Source organism: Dicentrarchus labrax, unplaced genomic scaffold (genome assembly GCF_905237075.1).
Source record: "Dicentrarchus labrax unplaced genomic scaffold, dlabrax2021, whole genome shotgun sequence".
Classification (NCBI taxonomy): Eukaryota; Metazoa; Chordata; class Actinopteri; family Moronidae; genus Dicentrarchus; species Dicentrarchus labrax.
Window position 1 is genome coordinate 20606096 of NW_026136708.1, and position 26466 is coordinate 20632561.

The following is a 26466-nucleotide window of genomic DNA, read 5'->3' on the forward strand; positions in this document are numbered from 1 at the left end:
TGGCCTCCCCACCCCTTTCACTTTTGTTTTCTTTACCCTCCCCCTCTCTCTTTAACAACATCATCATCCTCCCCTTCCCCCTTATCTCTGTCCTCTCTGTCTCAATTCAAGTCACTCCATCATTGTTTACCAGAGACACTATTGCCAGGGCAGTTTATATGATAACAGTGTCTGAGAACCTGCAGCCTGTGATAAATCTTTTTGTGCAAAAATGAACTCAACAATCACACAGAATCGGCAGTATTTACAGAAAATATTAATTACCAGTAATCAGTAACTACAGAAACACAATACAGTCCAAAATTAAAAAGACATTGTTACAGGAATCATCAAAAAAACCTTTAAAATCTCTTTCCTGCTGTTTATTTTTCACCTTTTCCTCTTGTTGAATCTTAAAGAGACATTATCCTCTTTAAGAGTTGGGTGCATGATACACTGTGCTTCGCCGTACCCTTCCCTCCTCCTCCTCCTCCTCCTCCTCCTCTTTCTTCCTCCACCCTTCCCGGCTCCCTCCTGCTACATCCCACCCTCGCCACGTTGCCACAGCAACATGTTGGACTGCCTCGCTATCTGCTCTGCCCTCTCCTCCAGATGGGCTTCCTTTTGTTGTGCGTCTGTGTTCGTGTGTGTTTGTGCGGAGACAGAAACACATTTCTCCATCTCGCACTCTTCATCTTCTTCCAAGACGCTCACACGTGGCTGCTCGGCCAGTCAGTGAATGCACCACGAAATACTGCAAATTTATTATGTGTTGTGTTAATTTGTAATGTATAATTAATAGTGTAATGGTCAAAACAAAAGACAAAATCACTATGCCGAAAATAAATGCAGAAACAGAGTAAAGAAATAGTTCCTTTATTGTTTTTGTATTCATTCTGTCTTTCTTTAGTGCGTCTTAATCTTGTGAGTGTTGTGTTTAGTTTTTTTAGCATCCACCATGAGGTTGACATTTTTGACAGCCATTAGTTGGATTGTTCATTTTGTACAGACATTCATGGTTCCCAGAGGATGAATTCAACTGACCCTGGTGACCCCTTAACTTTTCCTCTAGCGCCACTTTGTCTTTAGGACTAATTTACAAATGTTAGCCTGCTTACACTGAGATTGTAAACCTTATTACATTACATTATTCTTATGTTCATGTGCTATTATTATTATTATTATTATTATTATTATTATTATTATTATATAAAGTGGCCAAAATATCTTTATAATATATCAAGTTATTGCAGTTTAAACAAGTTTCTTATTGCAATTTGGATAATTCATATTTCCAATTATGCTTTCATCTATTGTAAATTCCTCATGTTTTTATGCTTTCATAAAATATTTGATTATTTAATTGACACTAAATTAATCTACTAGCATTTTTTGATTATGAATTTCTCAGGCCAAACTGTCAAACACAGCTTAGCCCTATTCCAGCTTCTTAAATGTTGAAGAGTAGCTGCTTTACTCTGTTGTCTATCATTTTACAGTTAATGTCTTGGAGTGATCCAAACAAAGATGTCTTCTTCTGACATTTTATACGCTGAATCTACATTTCATATTTTAATTGATTAATCAACAAATATAATTAGCAGAGTAATCAACAGTGAAAAAATAACAGTTGTAGATGTAGTGAATTATTTTTACTGTTAACATTATTTGTATAAATTTGTCCTTGTTGTTATTTGAGAAGTAAAACGGTGAAGCTCATTTGTCCTTTTTACAGAGCCTGAACATCCACAGATATATTTAGACCACATTAACATATACAGTAGTACAGTTCCAGTCAGTGAACTCCCCGGGGATTTACTCTGCATTAGCATTGTTATGTAACGTACAGACACCTCCAGAATAACTGGGACTCCTGAGAAAGAAAATTGTGCCAACAATGTCTGCAGAAAATACATGAAGTAGATTGTGACCTACTGTTTCTTCTCAGGCAGCAGGTTTTTAATTCTTCAGAGGTAATCCCCTGGAAAATATCTCATCACTAATAAAAGGAAGCTGATATCTTGGAGCATTAATTCAAATCTACTGAATTATAATCCTCCTCCTTCTCGTCATCATCATGTATAATAAATGATAAAAGGTTTCTAAGCACCCTATAATTTGCCCTTTTTTATATCTCAAGCAGTATAATTAAGACAGCAAATTCATTATATGCATTAAAATGAGGAAATCAGTTAATAGGAAATGGCTTTAAGGAATTTAGGAATCTAGGAAGTGTGTGTTGCTTTTTTTTATTCCATAAGACGTTGTCCTGCTTTCATTAGATTTTCCGCTGTTTACCTGCTGACAATAGTCAGTAAACAGGAAACGGAGCTGATGTTTTAGTGAATAAACAGACTGGTGAACATGTTTGTCTTAACAACCACAGCAGTATTGATTTATCTTGTCTCCTTTTCACCTTTTATCTTTCAACTGCAGCTGGAAGAAGACAGCAGTCGTCTCTCCCGCTTCAATAACTGATATGAGGTTTTAAAAGAAGCTGCCAACAGCTGATATTGTTTGCCAATATTCAAGATCGGCTTGTTTGTTGTTTGTTTGTCGAAAATGATCAACAGCACTGGTCGTTTGTTCAAGCTCAGATTCATCCTAACACAAACAATTTAAGAAATCATTTTCTTAAATGAATTAAAAGAAATAAACACACAAAATACATAGTAAACATTAGGGTAGTGCTGAATGGTATGACCAAAAACTGTATGACGGAGACGGAGACTAACTATGTAGGTTAGGTTAGAATGGTGGCTTATACTGTTGGGGGTACATAGAATATAATTTCATCATGTACATACTAAAGGGTTTGATTACTTTTTATGATCCCATTAAATCATATAATAAATGAAGGAATCAGAATATAATTTTTTATTGTGCAAACTGCAACATGGGAAGGAAAACAGAAGAGATGAAAAAGATATGCCAACAACTTTAACACTGCTTTCATTTCAAAACAAACTAGTTCATATTAAAGTGGTTTGTTAAAATAGTTCAATAATCACCATAAACTGACCTAAAAAATATTTCAGTATTCAAAGAGATATTTCTTAAATGTTCTTTTGCTTAAGTAAGAAACAAATTGTCACTCACTGTTGTGTATGAGAGTAAGTTGTGGGTTATTCATTTTTATAAAGTTATAACTGTTATAGGGCAATATATTAAAAATTCATATCATACAGAAGTTCTATTTAGGTCTGTGTTTCCACTTACATCTGTAAAACAGTGGCCTGCCAATGAACAATGAGGTTCATAAGGTTTACCATGTCCCGATGTTAAACCTAATCAACCTTTTCCACAGAAGACATTTTGACTTGTGGAATTAATACCATTAAGGGTGGCTCAGTTCTAGGTAAGCCCAATACCAGGACCTCCCCTAAGTGGAATGCAGCCATCATTAATGTTATTAATTCCTCTTGTGCTTGACCTGCTGTGACAGTCAAAATGTCTGCAAAATGTCACTTACTGTAGGTCGACAAAGGGTCTAATTGAAATATTCAGAGACTTTTTTGATTCAGTCAAGATAATTTTTCGGCTCAGAAGCTTCGGGAATCATGACGCAGTGATGAAACGGGCAGGATCGGCCATATACCAGTCCTCTGTCACTGCATGTCTCTCCCTCTGCTTCCCTCTGTGTACTTGGCAGGCAGACAAGATCTGTTGAGCTTCAGCCCACAATCTGGACTCTCAGGTCAAACGCACCACACAAACACACACACACAGGAGGAACACACCAAACGAGGGCAGCAACCTGGCAGTGTTGAGAAATCCTGTAATAAATGAAAAAAGCTTATCACTCGTTCCTTTTGAAATATCCTGCAGGCAAACAGACAAAACCGAAAACATAACCTTCTCAATTACCACTTAACATACCATAAAGCACTGGAGTAAAGGACATTTGAACTTCACAGTTTGGTAAACTCCCATTCAGATAGGCTAAAGCACTCCACGGGCAACTGGAATAAAAAACGATATATACATGCATTTAAATACATCTCAGTTGGAAAGAAAACTAATTTCTCTGCTTCCTTCCCCCTCAGAGCTCCTGAGTGGAGTTGGCAGTATTTTAATAACCTGCAGAGGCTGCAGTTTAATTGCTGTAACCTTCCATCTCAGTGTGAGTCTCTAGCAGGAAAGAAAAGTTAGTTTTGATACCTCAGATAAGTGTTTTACCGTCTCTTTTATGTGACAAACCTGCTGTTTTCTGGTGTAGACAGAAAAGAGAGAGTTACTGTTAGGAACCACCCACAAGGTAACAAAAACTCTAATTACTTAATTGAATTGAATTTAATGTAATTATAAAAGTTTATTTTGGGATACATGAGGATGACAGACCTTTTCCTTGTAATCTGCTCTATGTGCTTGGATTTGTTCTAATTATGTGCATCTGACCTTTGGCATAAATCTCAGTGTTTTACATTTAGGATGTTGGAGGTGAGTTTATGAGATGAGAACAATGTCTGGCACATGTTAGCATGACTATAGAGAAAAAGGGAATAGGTCTGATCGGTTAAAAGGTTCGGGAGGGCAGAGACATAGAAGAGATGGAAATGTATTGGCTGGATATGGAGTAACAGCAGGATGAAGAGGAATGTTGAGTAGAGATAAATAAAACATGTAAGAAGAGTCCAAGGTTGAACTAATGCTGCATTAGCCCTTGAACTAAAAGGTTTAATTAATCAGTAAAGCTGGTTCGTCTTTGAGATGTTTCCGGATTCTGTGACCAGAAGTGAAGAGTGGTTGAGAATTTCAACCCAGTGAAGCAGCACTGCTCTCTCTTTTGTGCCACATACTGTAAAGATTCCCTGTTGATTTATCCCTTTTTTAAGTTCAGCGTTAGCTCCAGACAGAGGTCTTCTCATAAAGGTAGTTTTTGTAAAGAACAAGCCGGCAGCAAAACAATGTCGTCACTCCGGGCTGCACTTTACATCCTACAAAGAAAAGCACTCGAATGGATGCCGTCCTTTTTTTCCGAACGCACTTTTTCCCCCTTTTTACTGCAGGACATGTTAACTCGTCCTTCTGTGGATGGGAAGTGACAGGAGCAGAGCAGAGTAGAGGGAGCTCATCAACCTGATGTGCTGTAGAAAGACTGGAAAAGCATGACGTGGAGAGAAGATGTATGACCACAACCCCGACACATATAGAGTGGTAGACGACGCGTGTCAGATGTTGTAACATCAGCTGCTTGCTAGCGGAGCCGATGGACGCACGCTCTCCAACAGAAATGTTGGATGTTACAGCTTTTTTTTTTTTAAATCAAAATGTGGGATTCAGTTTCCAGGGTTTGAGGTCTTGTAAAAAATCGCACATCAGGGGGGAAAAATTACAAAATGGATTGTGCTTTACAGCATGTTTCACTACTCTCATGAAACCTGATTCCAGATGTTGTCTGCAAACGAGTTCTGATATATTGACTACCACAAGCTTCCTACCCAACAACAAATGGCAGATGAACAAAGTTAGCAACTAGGTAGCGAACTCACTAGCTAATATCTACTGTAGCAGAACTCAAGCAACGACTTGTCACAGATAGGTGGAGACCCAAAAAAAGAGTGCAAAGGAGAGTGGACTTATTAAGTGGACACAAACACGATTAAAATGAATGAATAATGCTGTTGCTATGAGATCCCTGGAATGGAAAATGTTAGCTACATTAGCCCCAGGTTGGATGAATGCAGCTTTAATGAATTTTTGCACACACAAAAAAATGAAGATTAGAATACAGCCTCAGGTTTCATGCGGTGCACTTTATGTTCTTCTGACAGGCAGAATGACCACACTAGAAATGGAAATTGAAATCCAATTTGTGAGATAATTTCAGGCAGACATTAAGAGTCTCGTATGTGTTGCCTTCACTAATGTAGGAGTCAAATTCACAAATGTCTTCACTGATTTCCCCTGCTAGTCTCGCCCTCTATATCTCTGACTGGGTGGATGATAAAGGCTTGCTGAGGGGCTGATGTAGATCTGGTTCCCATCATCTGGCTCCATCCTGCCTCGCGCTGCTGTCACAGCTCCCATTTGATAAAATAAATAATAAATGAGCAGCCGGTGACTCACAGGTTGAATCTCTGTAAGACCTGATGTTACAGCTTCAGCAGGTTCGGCCATAAGAAACACTTTACACACCGCAGACAGCCTCACTCCATCTTCTTCATGTTGTGAAAGTCGTCTCTGCTGTCATCCTGACAGTGGTCTTCGTCTTCTTGTTCCTCTTCATGCTGCTGCAGTTGTACCTGACATGGATTTCAGAGTCTAATTGATTTATTTGTGTTGCAAGAAAATGTGTTCACAGCCTAATTGGTTTTATTACGTTAATTGTGTATTCGGTTATTAGAATCATTACCATGGTATTTTCTTTGCCAGTGTCAGATTGGGTGTGTAAATCAGATTTTTTTTCCATTTTGGTATATACATCAGAAGTTGACTCACCTCACTTTAATAAGCTGTTAGGACTGAAATCTGAGCTCAAGTCCATTGCCAGATTCAATTTATATCCACAGTTTGCAGAGCCCGACTGATACTGGATATTAAATGCTGATTCAAATACCATTGTTATAGTAACAAAATCCTGAAATGATACAGTGGCAAATATTCAATTTTAACATAAACACATAACATAAATGTTGCATTATGGTTTTAAAAGAATAAGATACATCCTCAACCGTTCTCATTCCCAAATTCTCAAATACTGATGTTTGTTGCCAGGAGCCCGGTTTGTGTCCCACAAGTAACCAAAGATCAGCGTTGACTTATGTTAAGGCCTGAGTTACACAGTTCCCACAGTGATGACTTGCATCACGTAATGTACTTATTTTAACCTAAAACATGATTTTTTCCGAAAAATAAAACTAAACTACAACCTTTTCACAACATTAACCACAACATTTTTGTTGAAAATGTGTCTCACACAGATGGGACATTTGTCAGTGCTCGATGATGGACAAACTACATAAGGGAGAGACTGTTTCTACATGCCAAACACATCAGGCATTTCTGTGCTTAAACGTCATGTAAATATCTTATATAGAAGCTAGTATCGGCCAAAGAGCTTTACATCTATAAATCAGTGCCTCCATGTGCAAAACACTGATCTAGAAAGCAAAATACTGCGGGAAATTATTCACAAGATATCTAGAATATTTTAGTATTCTGTACATATTGGTGCAGCCTTGGAATAAACACAGTGTCTTGGGTTTGAATATTTAACTGCAAAATATATCACAGCTGCAACAAAATAAAGAAATATATATAGTGTTGAGATATAGCTTTCTAGCACTCGGTACTGTAATTATGAAGCCACAGTGAGCAGCTGGTTAGCTTAGCTTAGCACAAAGGCTGAAAACAGAGGGAAACAGCTAGCCTGGCTCTGTCTAAAGTTAAGACAAATCCGCCCACCACCTCTGAAACTCACTAATTAACTGTACAACCATTTTCCCCAAAATGTCACACCATTCCAATAAAGCCAGCCATAAACCAGTCAGTTTTAGTTGTAAAACACTTTTTATTTTGTCCTCTGCAGCCTGTACTGATCCTGATTCAGGCCACCACTCAGGACTGGGATCAAAATGTGAAAAACGCTCAGAGCAAAGCTTGTAGTGTGTGTGGTTATCTGTTAGAGGACAAAGAGAGTATCCTTTAGGGGGACTCACTGCTTGAGTAGTCAGAGTGCAGCTTTTAATCCTGGTCGACATACATTACAGTAGAGAAGCTGCGGCTGCTGAGGATTGGCTGACTTCATCTGTTCTTTGCTTCAGCCATCGAGGGGATGTTGACACGTCACATGTCGTTACAGCTAAGTGTCAGTGTGCCTTTGAACTGACTCACACTGTTTAACCCACAGTGTTGGTGGCAGCCTGTCTGTCTGTGCCCCCTCTGGATCTGGGCTTTTATAACAGCAGCACACCAGCAACATATGAGAAACTCCACCAATGCTGCATTCAAGTCACGGAGGGCTCTCAGACTGTGCTGTATTATTTAGCAGGATTAGAGGAATCACACTTGTAATAAGTCAGAGACTGATAAATACTGTACCTTCTGTAAGATGTGAATGCAGCACAGTGCTACACTAACACAGTGACCCATTCTGATTAAGTTACATCTGCTCATACTGCTTTAAAAATGTGCATAGATACTCAAAAAGTACTAATAGTATTTATTTTGTGCTTGACATGATAGTATACAGTGTGTCAACTTGATGTATATTTTGTTGAAAAGACAAGTGTGAACCTACTGTGATGTCTTGAAGCCTTGAGTTTGGCATTATGGTCATCGATATGACAGTTTGTTGGAGCCAGCGGCTGTGACGTACTGCGAGTTGAGGTGCCTTCGCAGTTTTGACTCGTCCATAGCAGGAGACAATGGCAGCTGTCCTGGTCACACGCAATCTTGTATTACAGCTGTATAGTTCACTACTAATATGTTTCTGAAACAATTTTAGGTGAGAAATAGGCAACGCAGTGACAGAATCTTGATTCATATTTGATCAACACTGCATTGTTTGACAGTTTGATCTGAGTTTCATGCAGGGAGCTGCACGGACTCACGGAGTCAGTCACATGGCAACGCCCTAAAGCATACCCTGCTTAATTGTCTATTTATTAACATCATGCTGTTTCGAAGAAGACTTGAAACTAGCGACTGAGACCATAAACTCATTGGGAAACTGTTTACTGAACTCATAAATCAAGTGAGAAATCAACTCATTTCTCCATTAGACTGCATGCTATCGATGCGTTACTGCAGCATGTGGATCTTCCCCTGCTGGCCATTACATAGAATGCAGTTTTAAGACACTTCAGCGTTGGCTTCACTTCACAGACCCAGGAGCTCTGTCCATTATATACACTGTCGATGAGAAAAACATGAATATAAATCATATAGAAATACTTATGTCTCATCAGTGGAAAGAGTGTGGCACCTGGTCTTTTAGTCTGAACATTTTTATCATTAAATGATCATTTTCACCCCAAGACATTAGAAGTGAAACTACGGTTCCCACACTCAGAGTAAAAGCTGTTCTAATTTTAAAGATTTTAAAGTCAAAAGATAAGCAGATTCCCTTTTCCCTTTGACATCCCTTTAAGAGACTGAAAAGATAAATTTTGAGTCATTAGTGCTATTACTGTAAAAGAAAAAAAGACCATTACCAACGAGATTGGCAGCTTCTTCGCTGCATTTTACACGTTGTGGCTCCAGGTCAGATTTAGAGGAAAATCTGCTGGATTGCTTCGTTTTACAAAGCAGGAGGTGGGCGCAGTGAAATCATTCCTAATGTGTTTATCCTTTTCAGTGAAGCCACAGGCTCCCAGGAGGGGGGAGGTGAGAGATGCAGGAGGGTTTCAGAGGGAGATACTAAATATATCTGTAAGTGACGTGATCGTGTTTTTAAAAATGCCTCCTCGGTTCCACATGTTGTCCCGTTGGTGTTTGACGGACTTTTCTCCATCTTCTGTCACCTTTAATTCTCTTCAACCTTTCGCTGTAACTGAACACGCTCAGCTGTGACCTGCAGCAAGAGTCCAAAAATAAATCCCCACAGTCGCTCATTTGTTTAGAGTCGACATTTGCCTCCGGTTGACGAACATCAAAGAAAATGCTGAAGTGGTTTTGAGTAATAGTTTCTGGATCTGGTTTTATTTACTGAATATTTGAGCTGTTTATTTACCAACTAGCCCTTCTAGAAGTTATTTTGAACACCGTCAGAACTGTATTAAAACTCCCTTATTAGCTTTCTTGCCAAATTATATCCCTCTGTTTATTTTTTGCTGTTGCAATTTTCTGTGTTTTAATGATTTTAGAGCTCTTTTTGTTCACAAGAGTGACAAATAACATAAAATCTGCTACAAATCAGAATTAAATAGAAATGCTCATACGATCATAAAATTGTATATGCACATTTTCAAAAGATTAAATATTTCATCCAAGAAATAACCCAAATGGCACCTTAAAACGACCAAGGAGGTGTCTAAAACTATGAAAATAAATCTAAAACAATAATTTAATGAGACTAACACATCAAGACTGTTTTCACAAAAATAGACCAAATTTTAGCAATAAATTGCTAAAAGTCACAGGCATGTTTATATATTTATAATATAAAAGCTCTGTTAATTGTCTGATTATGTTTAAGCCATCGCATTGGCATTTAGAAAGCTGGTTCAGAGAGTTTTCACTATTTTCTAACATTTTACTCATTAGACCCTTAATGAAATTGTAGAGAAAATAACCAGCAGATTAATTATTCATGAAAATAAATGTTAGTAGTTGCAGCTCTAAAAGGTTCGTTGGAAGCTGAATGAAAGCTGGATACACCAGTAAATGTGAGATCAATTCATTATTCAAGAGGTTAATTCATTTCTTTCATGTTTAGTTGACCAATCAATATTCTATTTCATGTTTTTGGTTTTGTTTTGTATCACTTACAGAAAGGATTATTAGACTAACTCTAGGTTTTGTGGTGTTTTAGTAAAGATGAGTCATACTAAGAAACCATGGATTGATTAGTCCTTCAGGAGGATTTATCTGCTCCTCACAGTGCGGGAGAAAACATATTGACTTCGATATCTGCAGTAGACTCCGATACTGAAACTGAGTGAGGCTTATTGATGCCCTCGCTTACTGCACACGCTCCAAGCCTTGTGAGTAGATTTTTGTTGGAGGAAAACACTGGTGAATCTAAAAAGTATTAATGGTCTTCTAAATCATTCTTCAGTCCTCTTATCACTGGTGTCCCTCAGGGAAACCTGCCCTTTTTCATCTGTGCTGTAATAAGACAACAAAACAATGTTGTGGTAAGTTAATATTAAGTGATTCCTCTCCCCTCCAACCTTCCTGCTCCTGAACATCTTTGGATGTCCTTTACCTTGTATTATTCTCCCTCAGACATCACTCGGGTGAGAGTAGATCAAACCTTTAGCTCCTGTTCCTTCTCTTCCTTTAGTCCCTTCATTGCAGCAGAGGCCCTGCAGCTCATATTCCCTTTCCAGTGTGTCATGTATAATGCAGCAGGTCCCTTCATCAAAGTGAGAATGTCTGTCAGAGCAGAGGGCAGGCCAGAGGTTCAGAGTCAGAGGGATCTGACTGCTGGGGGGGGAGGCTGGCTGACCGCGGTTTAACAGAAATAAGCTTCTTTATTACTGATCATTTGGAAACCTGCTAATAGTCAGTATTGTGCACTAATGTGCATCTTTAGCTGGATTCTTGGCTTTCATGTACAAATCAATATTTTTCAGGAGAAATCATTAAAAAAAACAATTAACCTCATCTGTGGACAATTTGGACTAATTGGAGCAACACATGAGGTCAATAAGTTGTCAAAATCAGTAGGGTTTAAATTCAATAAAGAAAAAAATCAATATTACAAAAATCTGAGTGAAAATTTGATTTCAAAAATTAAATCTGAGGACAAACCATTTCCTGTTTTTTACTTACTCAAGGGAGGTGTGTTTTTCTCGTTGTTTTGTATAACTAAGATTTTTTTTATGTGTGCTTATGTTCATTTTATTTGTTGTTTACTTTGTTTTAAAATATATAAATCAGTATATATATTCTACCTAATAAACATAAAAAACATAGAAATAAATAAAATATAAACACACCGTGTTATTCCTTCAGGAAAGATGCAGGGGGGCATCAATATGTAAAAATTGGTGTGTGAAATGATCTTATTATACTTTATTTTCTGTTCAAACTGGTAGAAATCCTGAAGAAGGATGTTTGCCAAAACATTCAGGTCTTTAATATGTTGTGTACAACTCATGGACTAAATCCTGGTAATGAAGGAAAAGTCACAGGTCACTACAGTCTGTTGGGTTCCAGGCCATAGGAAAACATCTATAAATTTCATGGCTAACCAGCCTTTAAGTGCACTAAGTTGACCTTTTGACCTGAGAGTGGTCACTACAATTACAACTGACTGTGTCTCCAAAATAGAAATGGTGCACCTAATGTGTTCAGGCATATTGCAGCTGTGCACTCAGCACAATAAACAATCACGTAGTGTAGTTACATGCATAACTTGAAAGAACCTAGACATGAAGTATACATGTTTAACTAGGAGGTTAAACATGTATATGTGCCACTATACAGCCTACATGTGTGAACAGCTGTGTTTTGTCTGTTTTGTCAGATGTGCATGAGACAAAAAAAACATTGCTTTAACATGTGGAAATTGTGGCCTGATGGTCCTGGAGGCCCTAGTTGCAAGTTCAGGGTCAATAAAATCCTCTTGGGATTGTAAATAGTCACAATAAGATATCTTATAAATATGGCCATAGATCTCTGGACCAAAGTGGACAGTGTGGTCGCCGACATCCCTGCTAGAGGAACAAAACAACTGGCGGCGACTTTCACCTTTGTGATTCATATCGGTCAAACCTAACTTACAAACCTGGCCTGACCTCAGAGACTCTCACTGTCTCTGTCTCTCCCACACTGCTAACAGTTTTTATATAAATGTCTGCCTCGAGCCGTTCTCAGCAGCCAGCTCTGTTATGTCAGAATATAATTTCACCATACTGCTGGACCACAGTCAAATTATGATTCACACACACACTCACACACATACACATACACATACACATACACATGCACATACACATACACATACACATACACATACACACACACACATACAATTACACAGTTGAGTGTAATTATCATAATTCTGTCGAGCATTCTAGGAAATACCGTGTCAGGCCCAGACTCCACATACTAACCTGTATGAACAAGGACTCATTTTCCTCAGGCATTGGGCTGCAGTGACTCTAAAATAGACCGGACCATTTCCTACTGACGATGAGATTAGAGCCCATTTACAAAACTAATCGAATGAAAAGAGACAGGAAAGTCAAAGAGGTAATTTTTCCTTTGCTGGAACTCAAAGAAGACTCGCTCTTTGTTATTTGTTATAAAACAAAGAGAGATAATGAATCTGAGTGTATTGAATCTCACCTGTCATTAAGTCTCTCTATCCACTGGTTAGAATGCATTATTTACAACATTGAGCTTCCAACGACAGTATCTCCCAATGTTGTCTGTTAAATAGTAGGGATGAACGATAAATGGGTGGCAGGTAAGTAAGAAAATAGCTCCTGAAACTTAGAAGGAAATAGTGTACATGACATTAGGAAAGTTTTATGGAGGCTTTACGAGACAATAAAAGACACAAAACATGGATCAGCAGGATGGGATTACCCTCATTTGCCTGTATTTACCTGTTTTGCTGTGTTTCTTTATCCAACAGGACAGTTTTCCTGCCAGATTTGGAGGAATCCACTTTGTGAACCAGCCCTGGTACATCCACGCTCTCTACACCGTGATACGACCCTTCCTCAAAGACAAGACCAGGAAGAGGGTAAGGGCCAGAAGATATTACATTAAAGCAGCTATTACCTATATTTCTAAATAAATAATGGATTACATTACTATGTTTAATGTGAGAGGGGTTGCTCATAGTAATGAGCATAGTAGTGAGCAATTCCTCTCAGCTCTGTGGTATTTATAGCACATAGCAGCCCAGAACTTAACAGATATTTCCCTCAGGAGCTGGTGGAGATCACAACAGAGCTAAAAGGAGAAAATGAGAGTGAATACTGGATTTACATTCATCAGGTGGCCAGAAACACATGATTCCCTTAAATGGCCCAAAAAAGTGGCCAATAAAATCATTTAATGCAGGTTTAAGGCTTTCAGCTGATTAAAAATCACTCAGAAAATTGTTTCTTTATTGGTATTTAAATTTTAGAATAGACATTTTCTATCAGAAGCAAGTCAAAATAAAAACCAAATAATGTTTAAAATAATGTTCCATATTGTGACAAATGATTGAACTGGACTCTAAATGAGCATTATTCATTTTCCATGACATGAAAAAGTAATTTGGTTGGATTGCTTTTTTGTAAATGTCATGAGCCATTTAGCAACATAGAAACTTATATAGTAATGCATAAACTGAGCTACCTGTGCCTAAAACCATGGCTAATATATTAGCTTTAAATTGGTGTTATACCAAGTTTTGCTGTAAAGATTTATTAAGGAACAAGAGGGAACAATTAACAGAGTAAGAGCTCACTGAGGATACCATTTTTGTCTTGTCTGCACAAAAGCTTTTAAAATGTAAGTTGTGTTCTTTATTATTCATGGTTGTAAAATAAATTCCCCTCATGTGGCCAACCCAAACCGTCTCACTGTTGGTGTCCTTTCCCGTTGCAGATCTTCATGCACGGCAACAACCTGAACAGCCTCCACCAGCTGATCCATCCTGAGATCTTGCCGTCAGAGCTCGGTGGGATGATGCCGCCGTACGATATGGGCACGTGGGCGCGAACGCTGCTGGACCACGCCTACGACGAGGAGACCGACTACTGTCCGGAGTCCTACACCCTGTCGGTACAAGACCTGGAGAGAGACCTGGAGAAAAACCTGTCCCCCAAAACCATGAAGAGGTGAGCTCATCACATCTCCACACTCCATACTGTTTTTATTCTTTTATCCTTACTTTCACGTTTTTAAGAACATTTTATAGAGCTCCACAGCGGATGTTTACAGAGGGAATTGTGTTCATCTTTCCCAAAATATTCCCATCTGCTGCAGGAACATGAACCAGCAACCTTCTGGTAACATGTCTTTCTAAACTCTACACAATCTTAGGGAAGCAGACAGGTTCATAAAACAAAGTGGTGCATGAAAACAGTTGACAAACCAAACTAATATGGCGCTAGTTTTATAATAATGAGAATGATGTTTTGAAATAAGTAATTGTGTACAGTAGTATCAGCGTATCAATATACTGTCAAACTAATTATATTGTCTTTGCATAATTAGTGCAAACAAATGAGATAATGATGGAGCTAATGTGCAGATTTTATCTCACTGTGGTATTCTTGTCTTCTCTTCCCACCTCCCACTACCTGCCATATTTAGCTTTACTGAAGAGGATGAAATTGGTCTAATTGATCCCATCTGACTATATATTCATACATTTATTTCTTTATATAATAGGAAAATAATGTTATGAGCTGCTGTGAGTCTGACTCAGGTAAACGAATATAACTAAATATAAGTAAACATTTAGAATGAAAGATTGAATAAACACAATACAGAAAGCTAACATAACTAAATGAGCAAATCAGCTGGACTTAAAAACCATACCAACATTAAATTATAGCCTTTTTAGACACAAAGTTACTGGACCAAGACTGAAACATAAACATAGCTCCCAGTCTTGACAGAGAGAATATCTTTGTAAATGTAAATGTATCTTTGGCACTGTGCTGCTGTGAGTATGTTTGACATTTAATGGGGTATCATTCCCACCTATAGGCCACCATGTAGTGTGATTCACTGTGACAGTAAATGATCTGACCACTATGTGACACCAACTGACTCAATCATTCTCAAAAACACTTACTGTGGAAGATAAACCACAATATGAGCTAGAACATAAACTGTCAACAGAGCCCTGACAACTATCAATAAATAGTCAGCAAAGTCAGTAATAAATTACTTGACAATGTGTATTTGAAAACCAAAGTCACTTGATTATTCAGTTGCATGCAGTTGCAAATACAAGTAAGTTACAGTGCGTGCATATTATAAGAGTTATATAACCAGAGTGCAAAAATACAGATTTTCATGCCCAGGATTTTCTTTTTTTATGAAAGATTAAAACATTTTACTGAGGAAAAACTTATGAAGAAACATGAATAAAACATTTGAATACATAATAATACAATAACATATCATAGACTTGCACTTTGCAAGGATTTCTGAATAAGTGATGGATTTCCACCTTAGATCTACAGAAACATGCAGTTGTACAATAGATCTTCGTGGATCAAACAAATTGTTTCCAATCCAAAGCATGGCCTTTGAAAACCAACCACTTTTTTTTTACTTTTTTCTTACCAAAATAGACAGGTGGAAAAAAATTTGCTCCAAAATAGCTTTAAAAAGCTGATTATTCAGCCTGCAGGTTGAATCTGTACTCAGCATCCACTGATCACTCTGAGTTGAGGTATTCCAATCAGTATCGGGAGATAAAACTTAATCTAAAATGTGGTCAGCTTGAACACATTAAAATAGGGAAAGAGTGTCAGATAATAATAATTTGTCTCTGCACTTCACAGTTCACAATCTTATAATAATAATATCTTTATATAGCACTTATCAAAGCAAAGTTACAAAGTACTTCACATAAAAAGCAAAGAACACATAAAATAAAGCAATAAAAGAATCAAAGTATTAAAACAAACCGTATAAAATATTGAATTAAAACTGAAAAACCCCTCAACAGATTAATAGCTGGAGCCCATATCAGGGAAGCTGGGGTTTTCCTCTTTGTATGATTATGAACTGGAGCAGTCACCTCAGATCCATTCAGGTGTAAATTAACTAAACTCAACTTTATTTACATAGCACCTTTTATACTTGCTTCACATAGCAAATTATTTATTAATTAAATTAGACTCGGGTCTGGTCTCACTTACTCACTATCGCTCATCATCTTGTGTTCTGTTTCCCTGCAGGTCTCAGTCGGTGGTGGAACCCGGCGTCCTGAAACGACCGGACAAAGTGAAGAGTGAAGAAGACAACATGCAGCCGCTGCTCTCGCTGGACTAAACCCCCACGTTCAACAACAGCTCAAAAGCATACCCAAATCAATATTTACACACACAAACACACTGACTTACCTGTGCACCTGCTGTAAGCGACATGCTCGCCCTGAAAACACCTTCCTCCAGAAAATGCTGCTGCTGCTGCTGCTGCTGTTGGTTTCTTGTTTTTCTCTTGAACTCAAGGAAGTCAAAATGAGCTGATGCAAAGCGGCCAGAGATGAGGAGGACGTTTCCTCACACGGAAGGGCATCCTAAGAGCTACTGATGTTGTTCTATATATTTATTTAGTTATTTGTCAAGTGCCAATTCCAACAACTGTAAATTAACGTCTTTTGAACAATCCAGCCCCTCAGTACGGAGCAGGGAAGGAGAACAAACACAAGTGCAAAGAGAAAGAGTCGCCACATATGTGTTAAAACAGTGTTTCCTACAGTTGTATAGTATATGAGTGATGGGCGATTTGAAAAACTGGAAATCGTACTTCAAAGAGGGCTTGGGGGCCAGTGGTTCCCGAGCTGCAATTTTTTTTTCTTCTTTGTACATTAAATTGAAGAAACGCCCTGTATGGGCGAGAAGCACGGCTCAGGATTAGCAGAAGTGACCATAATGAGCTTGTTCGACCTCCTGGACACAAAACTGGCAGACAGGCAGGCACTGGGTTCACTGCGGGGGTTAATGGGCGTCTTTCCTGTAAAACTAATACCTGAACTATCAGTCGCGCTCCAGTTATCTCTTGGAAAAGCAAACCCCCCTTTACGATGAGAGTTGGCGCTATGAATTATGTGGTTTTTTTCCTTCCGGCCCTTTTCTCTCTTCTTCTGACCCATTTGTCATATTTCCTCTGCCATTAGTAAAATACAAAAACAACTTGCATCATCAAGTATTTGTTTGGCTGGAGATGACCAAAAAATATATTTTGAGAAACTAATAGGTAGGACGTCAAGCCAGACAAATAAATAAGCCTAAATTACATTTTTATAAAAGCAGAAAAAGGGCAAACATATCACGCTCTCCTGTTACATTCATTATACTTTTGGCAATAATAGTCTTAATTTTGAAATGGTCATGGAAGCATTACGTAAAACTAAAAGAATTACATATTAAAGGGCCACACATTAAAGTATTGTTTGCATGTTTAAGACCATTAACCAGAAATGTATTTTGTTATTTAAAGGTCCAGTGTGTAACATGTCGGATTTATTGGCAGAAATGGAATATAATATTTCAATAGTGTATAATAGGAATTGTTGTGTTTTCGTTACCTTAGAGTGAGACGTTTTTATCTACAGAGGGAGCGGATCCTCTTCTGCGGACACCGCCATGTTTAACCGCCACATTTCTACAGTCGCCCAGAATGGACAAACCAAACATTGGCTCTAGATAGGGCCTTTCGCAAGTCCTGCACACTGGTCCTTTAAATATTTCATTTGCATCATTTCAGTACACTATTGGTGTTTCATAATACAGCTAAAAAAATGAAGTATTATCAGTATTAGTATTAGTTTGTAATCTTAATTTAAGGTCCACTTATTAGCTTTCTTCTTAGCTTTCAACCACAGCTCACGTTCAACTATTAATTTACAGATTTGATTGAAGATTTTAAGCGTTCATGTGCCATCATGTGATAGAAAATTACTTCAGGCAAACCTGTCTTTTGAGTGCAAGAATAAAACTTTTGGTAGTAGACTCTTTTAAAGGTGCCCCGTGGAGTTTATGACCACTAGCTGCACTATGGAGCAATGTTTTTACAAACTTTTACAAACTATTGTTATCTGGCGATGTGATTCATATTCCTGCCATTCATTTCACACTATTCCAGTAATCAACAGCTGGCGAACACACAAAAAGACAAAGGCAAAGGAGAAGACGTCTATCTTTGGCTCTTTAAATGTTTTTTACAAGCAAGGAAAAACATTTTTTTGACCTCATGCATACACACAATGAGTGTTGGTGAGAAACACTGAATGTTAACATAACTTTTGTTTGGTTACAACAAAACTCAATGGGGCACCTTTAAGTCTCAAAGGTCAGCGCTTCCTGACAGCATGTGAATGCACCAGACCTTAAGTTCAACAGTCTGATAATGACACACAGTAATAAATGATCTATCTCAGGCAGTATTCAGGTTGGCAGTAATTTAAACATGATTGGCAGTAAATGTGTTTCTGTCCTGTTAAGTTTAATCTAACTAAAACGTTGTTTTTATTTTACAAATTACAGTATTTTATCATAATTACATCATTTCTGCATATATTCTGCAGTTAGACAAGCTACTGCTGCAGTGTAGATACAGTAGGATATGTATTTATTTCTGCTTGCTCCACTCACTGTTTTTTATGTTTTACTGACTTCCCAAAAATACTACTATAAAACTGGCACCAGCTGAAGGTGTTTGACACACTGCACTTTAGGCTCTTCCAAAACAACAATTCAACACATGTTTATGTTGTGAAGTGCAAAAAAAGTATGACAACCGAACGTTAAGGAAGCAGAGACAGGGAAACTGTGACGATGATGGGCAGAGCAGCAGAGGAAAAGCCAGTCAGGCTGGCAAGCATGCAGCCGAGCAGATCACAGAAAGGCCGGCAGGCAGGAAGTGTGAGCTGGCCGGCTGCAACGAGAGCAGACAGCTGGAATGTTAAACTATCACACCAGCGTACATGACATGTCAACCGCACTTACAACAGCTCAGAGGCTCGACCCTGTGCGGAGTCGAGTTAAGACTGCGGCCTCAGTGGTTCTTTCTTTAGGCTCAGTGAGATCTGTCTGGTTTCAGCGCTGTTTAAATCAGAGTGAGATGGAGAACTGCCACAAGCAGACAATAGCTACAGAAAAACAGTCTGGCAAACATGTTGTGATTGTTTAATGGCTCATTTGTGTTACGTCTTGTGTGATTTCATTTTGAATTCTTAATTGACACTGAACAGTTGCTACACCTGAAAGCTTGTTGTTCTCACACAGCAGCTTATAGTGACAACAGTAGCAGACTGACTACTCCAGGTTTGTAATAGTAATATTTGAAACAATGAGCCCATTCACCTCATTTCAATTTAGTCCGCTGAAATGACAACTAGCTGATGTTAATGCTGTCAAACTTTTAGTTGTTCCAGCTGATTCGCCTTAAGACGAGAACCTGTAAAACAAAATATTTGTGCTGAAAGACTGAGGCTTCATGTCAAGTCAAAAATCCTCACCAGTTGATGATCAACGTAGAAGACCTGGAAATAAGGAAACATCATTGTGGTGGAGACTATTAGTTTATAATTGAAAATGTGATTAAAAAGTTAAACAGAACTGCTGTTGCTTGTTGAAGAAAAATACCATTGGACAAGCAACACAGAGGTTAAATTTATGCTGTATTCTTTATATTTTTCATTTTTAAGACAGAAAAGGTTGGAAACTCAGATAATGAGGGTGGCTGAAGACACAAACTCTCCCAAACCAGATAAAGAGCAGGACAGACTGCTAACCTGGATGTTCCTGTCATGAAAAGGAGATTTTTCTAACACAACCTGTAATCCTACAACATACAGCAGCTAGTTAATGATATGCTCCATGGCATTAAACTCTAGTTTGCTGTACACTGGTAAATTAATTAGCCCTTGGCATGCTTTAGCTTCTTTTAAGATTCTTTCCAAACTCTTTAAATACATAATATTGCTCTTGCTAGCACCCAATGCACACCACTTTGGCATGTGTAGAAATGAAAAACTCTCCAGCCGAGTTGTTTAGGAGGGGTTTACAAGCAGTAATTTCTCAGCAAAAGCCCAAACCACCTGAGTGAGCTACAGCTCCATTCTGGCACAGATTGGCCCAAAGTCCTGAAGTCACTGCCTCCCAGCTGTTGCTTACTTTCATTGAGCTTATTTAGTGGGACAAAAATATATCTTTCAATAAATACAAGTAACATTCAATACCCACGTCCGTGATAATGACTGAAAAACACTGAGCTCAATCATCTCTTCACATTCACGTCTGTTAGAATCAAACTGCTCTGATTGCATTGCAAGTTATTTTAGGGGGCGAAAACATGTTATTTTAGCTACATTTGTCAAAGCAGCCATTTTACTCAGATTTTTCCATGCACTGGGACACAATTATGTTTGAAAGCTTTTGACTGTGGCAAAAAGCTAATGGGGATGGAAATTATAGAAAATTACACTGGTATTATTCTCTGAACCTCCACAGGGTACAGTGGTAACCGTAAAATCCAAACATATCATCCACCAAAGTCACAAAATTGGACTGAAACACTGGAGAGATAGCTTTGAACAAACCATATTATTTTGGAGGTATTATTTCTGTGTGGAGGGCAGCATCAAGAACCAATGTGCAAACTATAGGCAGATGACGGAAACAATGAGCAGAACTCTTGTTTGAGACTGTAGAACTGGAGTTTGAAGAAACATTTTTATCATCAGACAGAGCGGGTCCTCTTCTATGAAAGCTGCCATGTTGAATTGCCATGTTCCTACAGTAGCCCAGAACGGACATACCAAACACTTTTTCTAGATAGGTCCTTTGACATTTTTCACCACAGCCACCATATTTTCTCCTACTACTAAACTTGGTTGAGGCTAGCTGTTTTTGCTGGTTGCAATCTGCAACTTCACCACTAGATGCCACTAAATCCTACACACTGATCCCTTAAGTGTCAATGCAGGGAGCAGTGCACCTTTTATGTAGCAAGATAAAAAGTGAGAAAACTATCTTTTCCTAACTATTAAGCATATAATATATTAAGGCATCTTTTTTTGAATGGCTTTAATTACTGAACGTAATCTGCGGTCTTGCAGAATCGTCTGATATTGGTGTTTGGTTACATTTTCTGAGCGTTACAAGATAGTCATTAAGAGCCAAACATATCAGCTATCTTCAATCCAAAACTTAATGATGTCAGTTTTTAAATATTTAGAGTCAGTGTTGCTTCCCTATAACACCATTAAGGTTAACATTAAGATTATTTTTGTCAAATCTTCGTGTTTTATAAGAATTGAACAAACGCTGGGATTTGCCAGCCATTTTAGGTATTTCCTACTGGTTATTGCACCAGTTTAAATCGAACCGTCAGACACTTAACTGTAGGGGAAATGTAGAACTGCCAGTTTTGTGCACATCAGAGAGACTGTAATAAACTGCAAGTCAAATACATGTTCATCAAGTGTTTTAGAATTATTTCCGTGCATTGGTAGATATCTGACAGTACACAGTAGAACAGTTACAGGCTGCACAATCAGATTCAGCATTAATGTCACTTCGAGTCATTCAGGAGGAAATGTGAAGGAAAACACAGATTTGTAACATAAACAAGGCACACACACACACACACACACACACACACACACTGTAGATGCTTCCAGTTGTTAGGATACAAAGTTTACATTCAATAAACATCTGTATACTGCTTGAATATAGCAAAACTGCGTTGAACTGAATCTCACATAGAACATCCTGCAGGTTCACTGGTTATTTTTAAGGTTCCAGTATTAGAGGTCGCTATCAGAGTTCAGGCTTTGTTCTGTTGTAAAACGTATTGTATGTAGAGGAACTTAAACATGGTAACACACAAGTAAAGACTTTAATTTTTATTACAAATATACTTTATCGGGTAATGCTTGGTGCTTTGCCACACATTTAAGATTTTTAAAATGTTTTTTTTTTGTCAGTATTTTATTAAAATTGCTATCTACCTTGTCTATTACACAGCTGACAGATTGGTATATGTTGTATGAATTGTAAACAGAATTATGAAGTTAGAATCTGTTTTTATTTTTTAAAAAATTCAGCATTTCGAATGTTATTTCTTTGTGGTTGTTATGTCTTTCCTGCTGACCTTGGATCAAAGTATTGTTGAATATATTTCAGAAACATGTATTGATGGTTTTCCACATGTTAAAAAGCCACTCAGGAAGCCATCCTGGAGGTCCTCAGTGATTCTTCGTAAATTTTGATTCAACCATCTCAGCAAAACTAATCTCAAAAGGATTTATCTCTAGGCTGGTTTTGACTGAAAACTTAGGTTTGTCGTTGCAATCAGTTGCATCAGTTTAATAGTGAGCTAACATTTTTTCAGCTAAACACTGTCTTATTGTAAACACATTGTTTTTTTACACCAGCTTACATGGAAGGAAATGTAGAGCCCACATACTGTTATTCTCCAATGCAAAATAAGATCTCACAGACTGTCTGGGGAAACATGAATGAAGCATTCTCATTCTCCATCCTCTTCCATTACCTTTGACTTGCTTCACTTATTAAAACAAATGCCATATATGCGACCCATGCACCAGCATGCAGGGGCCCGGAAGGACAAATTTATCAAACAAACATTGAAATATGATGCTGTCACCATTTGCAATTCACCATAAGCAATGTTGGCAAATTGCTCTAGTGAAACAGGCCCTGGTCAGCTGTTTGGAGCTGGAAAATCCATATTTCCTGCAATGAGCAAGCAGCGTGAGAGCCTGAAACACCTATCCATCAAACACTTTCACCTCAAATGTACAGTACCCTGCTCTAAGCCTTAGTAGCTTCTTTATGTAACATTAACTAAAAATTGGCATCAAGGAAAACAGTTTCCAACCCAAAAAAATAACTTTTTTTTTTTATATTTTGAGTATTTCTTTTTCAAATTTCTGCCATTCCCACTCAGGTTTTTTATGCCCAGATTGATAAATGTGCATAAAAACATGTTGATGGAAAATGCACTTTTGCACTGTTTTTACATTGATGCTTTCTCAGCCTCTCCAGTTTGTTCTGCAGCTCAAACAATCACATTGGTGAGACTAAATCACTTTGTATGGGAGAATAACAGTGAGCAGACTTTCATCCAGGACCTGTGATTTGTTTTGGATATGCATGCTCTTAAATGTTTTTTTATTTTTTTATTTTTAAGTATGATCACACTATTCATTTTGACTTTATTTTGGCATGTTTAGATATTACTTTTAACAATTGCATTAATTCCCCAGTAGACCTCCACGATGGTGGCAAATGTGGTTAGCAGTTGGGACAGAACCTTCCATCTCTAGGACAGAGTATGAATCCCAGTTTGGAACATTGTCTATAATATAAAAGGGCAAATCATCCCTGTTTGGCAGATTGTGGAGGAGAGGACATCATTCACAGAAATGGGATCCATGTGTTGGATCTGGAAAGATATGACTGTCCCAGGTCTCATCCTTCTAGATCTGTTGAGGCACCAGTTTGACCTTTGAGTTGGCTGATGCATGGAGACTCTTTCACTGGGATACATGCACTGTTTGCATTCATCTGGTTTATATGATTGACAGTAAATGGTTATAAAAAGGGAAGAAGTTGACCTCAATGTTTATTTTCAGTGATGTAAATGTCCTCTGCTTTCCCGTGCCTTTGAGGCAACTGAAACTATGTTGATTAACTATGTTTTTTTGACAGAAAACTGGCACCAATGACATTACATGCACTGTATACTGTAGATCAGTTAGTAATTAAATGTTCACATTAAGAGTTTTGTTCCACAGTGAGGTGTTAAAAAAACTGCCAGCTCCGCAAATCATTTCTGACATAGAAAAATGTAATTAATCAAGTCATCTTTATCTGATTTCTATATTCATTTTCAAGTGCTTTTCATCATAATAATGCATTATTATGGAATCAAACTCTCCATCGCAAGCTTTGTCAGTGCACTGCAGTCTTTATAATGATGGAATAATAATATTAATTTCCCACTGACTTTGATCAATGTTTGATTTATTTGAGCCAAAGCCACCTCTTCCATTAAAAATACAATGTATTGTATTGAATCATTAATATGTTCTTTAAGGATTTGGACACTGAATGACATTTTTTAATGATTGATAATTTTTCTGAAAATGAATGCATTATGTTGAGTTGGTGATATACTTATTTAATTTTAATATCACTGTTCTTTGATTGTATAGTTACAGTAGGAGCTATAGGGAGACCAAACTCAAAACTGAATTGTGAGTTATTATGGAAAGCCAGTATATTATAGGAGCAAAAACTGTTCAGTTAGCAGGTGTTAAATGTATAAATGTCCTAAAAGACAATTTGCTGAAATGCATTATGTAAAACGAGCTAAATAAATATGGACACACATAGATTTTCTCACATTTCTCTTATATTTCTGTCTTAAATCGTGTCTTGCCACTCTAGGCAATGCTGTCCTTTAATAAAAATGCAGGATTTGGCAATCAAGATCTGTTTCCTGGGAGTGAGGCAGGATTTTTAGAGGTCTCACTCAGGCTGAAAGATAATGCTTTAGTACACTTTGCACTAAGTGAAAAACAGTCGACGTGTTTTTTTGAGCGAAGGACAGCCTTGTTACACTTTATATGCATGTAAAGTACTTCAAACATTTTAAACTGTTATGGGATTAGAATTGTTTCACTAAAAAGTATCAAATGAAAAACATCTAATTCTGAGGGAATAAAGACAATTTGGGACACAAAAAAACCTTCACAATGTACACAAATCATTTAATCATTAAGAAAATGCCCTGTAACTCCAACTTACTCCTTGGAACAGAACTGAAAGTGAAAACCTTAGCAGCGTAAATGAAAAACGTCAGCCAATAAGATGAAAGTAGAGAATGTTGTAATCAAACAGGGCGCTTCAGTTTTGCATTATGGGTCATTTTTTTGGTTCATTTTCATAATTGCTACTAAAGAGCTTCTGTTTAAAAATACTGAAGTTTTTCAGATACTTAAAGTTCATTCTGAAAGCTGACTCTTGGAGTGCGGTGGATTTGTTTTTTGTTCTATTCCTTCCCTCTGCCTTTAACTCTGTTGGATTAGAATGGATTTTTTTCACAGCAGCCATTTTGACATGAAATAGGGTAAACACAGGTGTTACCAATAATACTAATTAAGGTTCTGTTCCATTCAACTCAAACAGAGTCAGGCTGCTGTTGTGCACGTTGGCTTACTGGAAAGGCTCTGCTACACTAAATGGAGCAAAGGATTAGGGTCATGGATAACACCTGTGTTTACCCTACTATTTCATATCAAAATGTCTGCTATAAAAAAGGTCTATTTCTTCAACATTAAAATGACCTTAAGAAGCAAAACTTTCACACAGGAGTAAATCCCCATTTCCCAACCAGTAGTAGTAACAGTAGTTTAATTTGATTGAATTTATGGACTATATCATATATCACTTATAATCCCATATTTTCAAACCCAAAACATTTTAGAATTAAAACACAACCACTGAAGTCAGTGTGCCACCAATCCCTCCTGCTGAAACCACAATAACACTTGTGAGATGCTTTAAAGTGTTCGTTCCCAGAGCTTGTTAGTGTCCACTAACACTGTTGGCTTCTGGACATTTACAAAAATTCATTGACGTTGGTGTAATTTATGGGGGGATGTGACATTCATATGACTCTTAATTTGTACTTGCTAATATGATTTGGAGTAAATGGATTGCTGCTCAGAGTTTGTCCATTAGCAACATTTAGTTTCACATCAGGAAGTAACCAATAAGTCTAAAGAGGTTCTTGGCGGATGGTTGCGTGGGTGCACAAAACATTTGACTTGAAGACCAGAATTCAAATTCTGTCTCAGGCTTCAGCAAAAAGTATTAACAGTAAATTCTTGTGGATGCGTTCAATCTCTGTGTGGACAAACATTCAAACCAGGCAACAATTACTGTATGTGTTGTATCTCACAGGAGGAGGGATTGTATCGATCCTCATCAGGCAGGTTTTAACTTGACATGTTTTGTTGTTCTGACATGAGCCCGGTAAATGTGCTTCAGACTAAAACGTCTTTCTGTGTCCCCATAACATCCATCTTTGGCTAATTATTCTACCTTGTAAGAAATATAAAAAAAGACACAGTAATTGGCTCGCAAA

At 37.7% G+C, this 26466-nt stretch overlaps 1 protein-coding gene across 1 annotated transcript in view; it reads left to right on the forward strand.

The window, feature by feature from the left end:
* clvs2 (clavesin 2) overlaps positions 1 to 24709 on the forward strand; it is a 37938-nt gene extending 13229 nt beyond the window's left edge. The window contains exons 3-5 of the mRNA XM_051408948.1: positions 13235 to 13345; positions 14203 to 14435; positions 16518 to 24709. Coding sequence (XP_051264908.1) covers positions 13235 to 13345; positions 14203 to 14435; positions 16518 to 16611 — 438 coding nt within the window. The 3' untranslated portion in view covers positions 16612 to 24709. The remainder of the gene's footprint in view (positions 1 to 13234; positions 13346 to 14202; positions 14436 to 16517) is intronic.
* The last annotated feature ends 1757 nt before the right edge of the window (positions 24710 to 26466 follow it).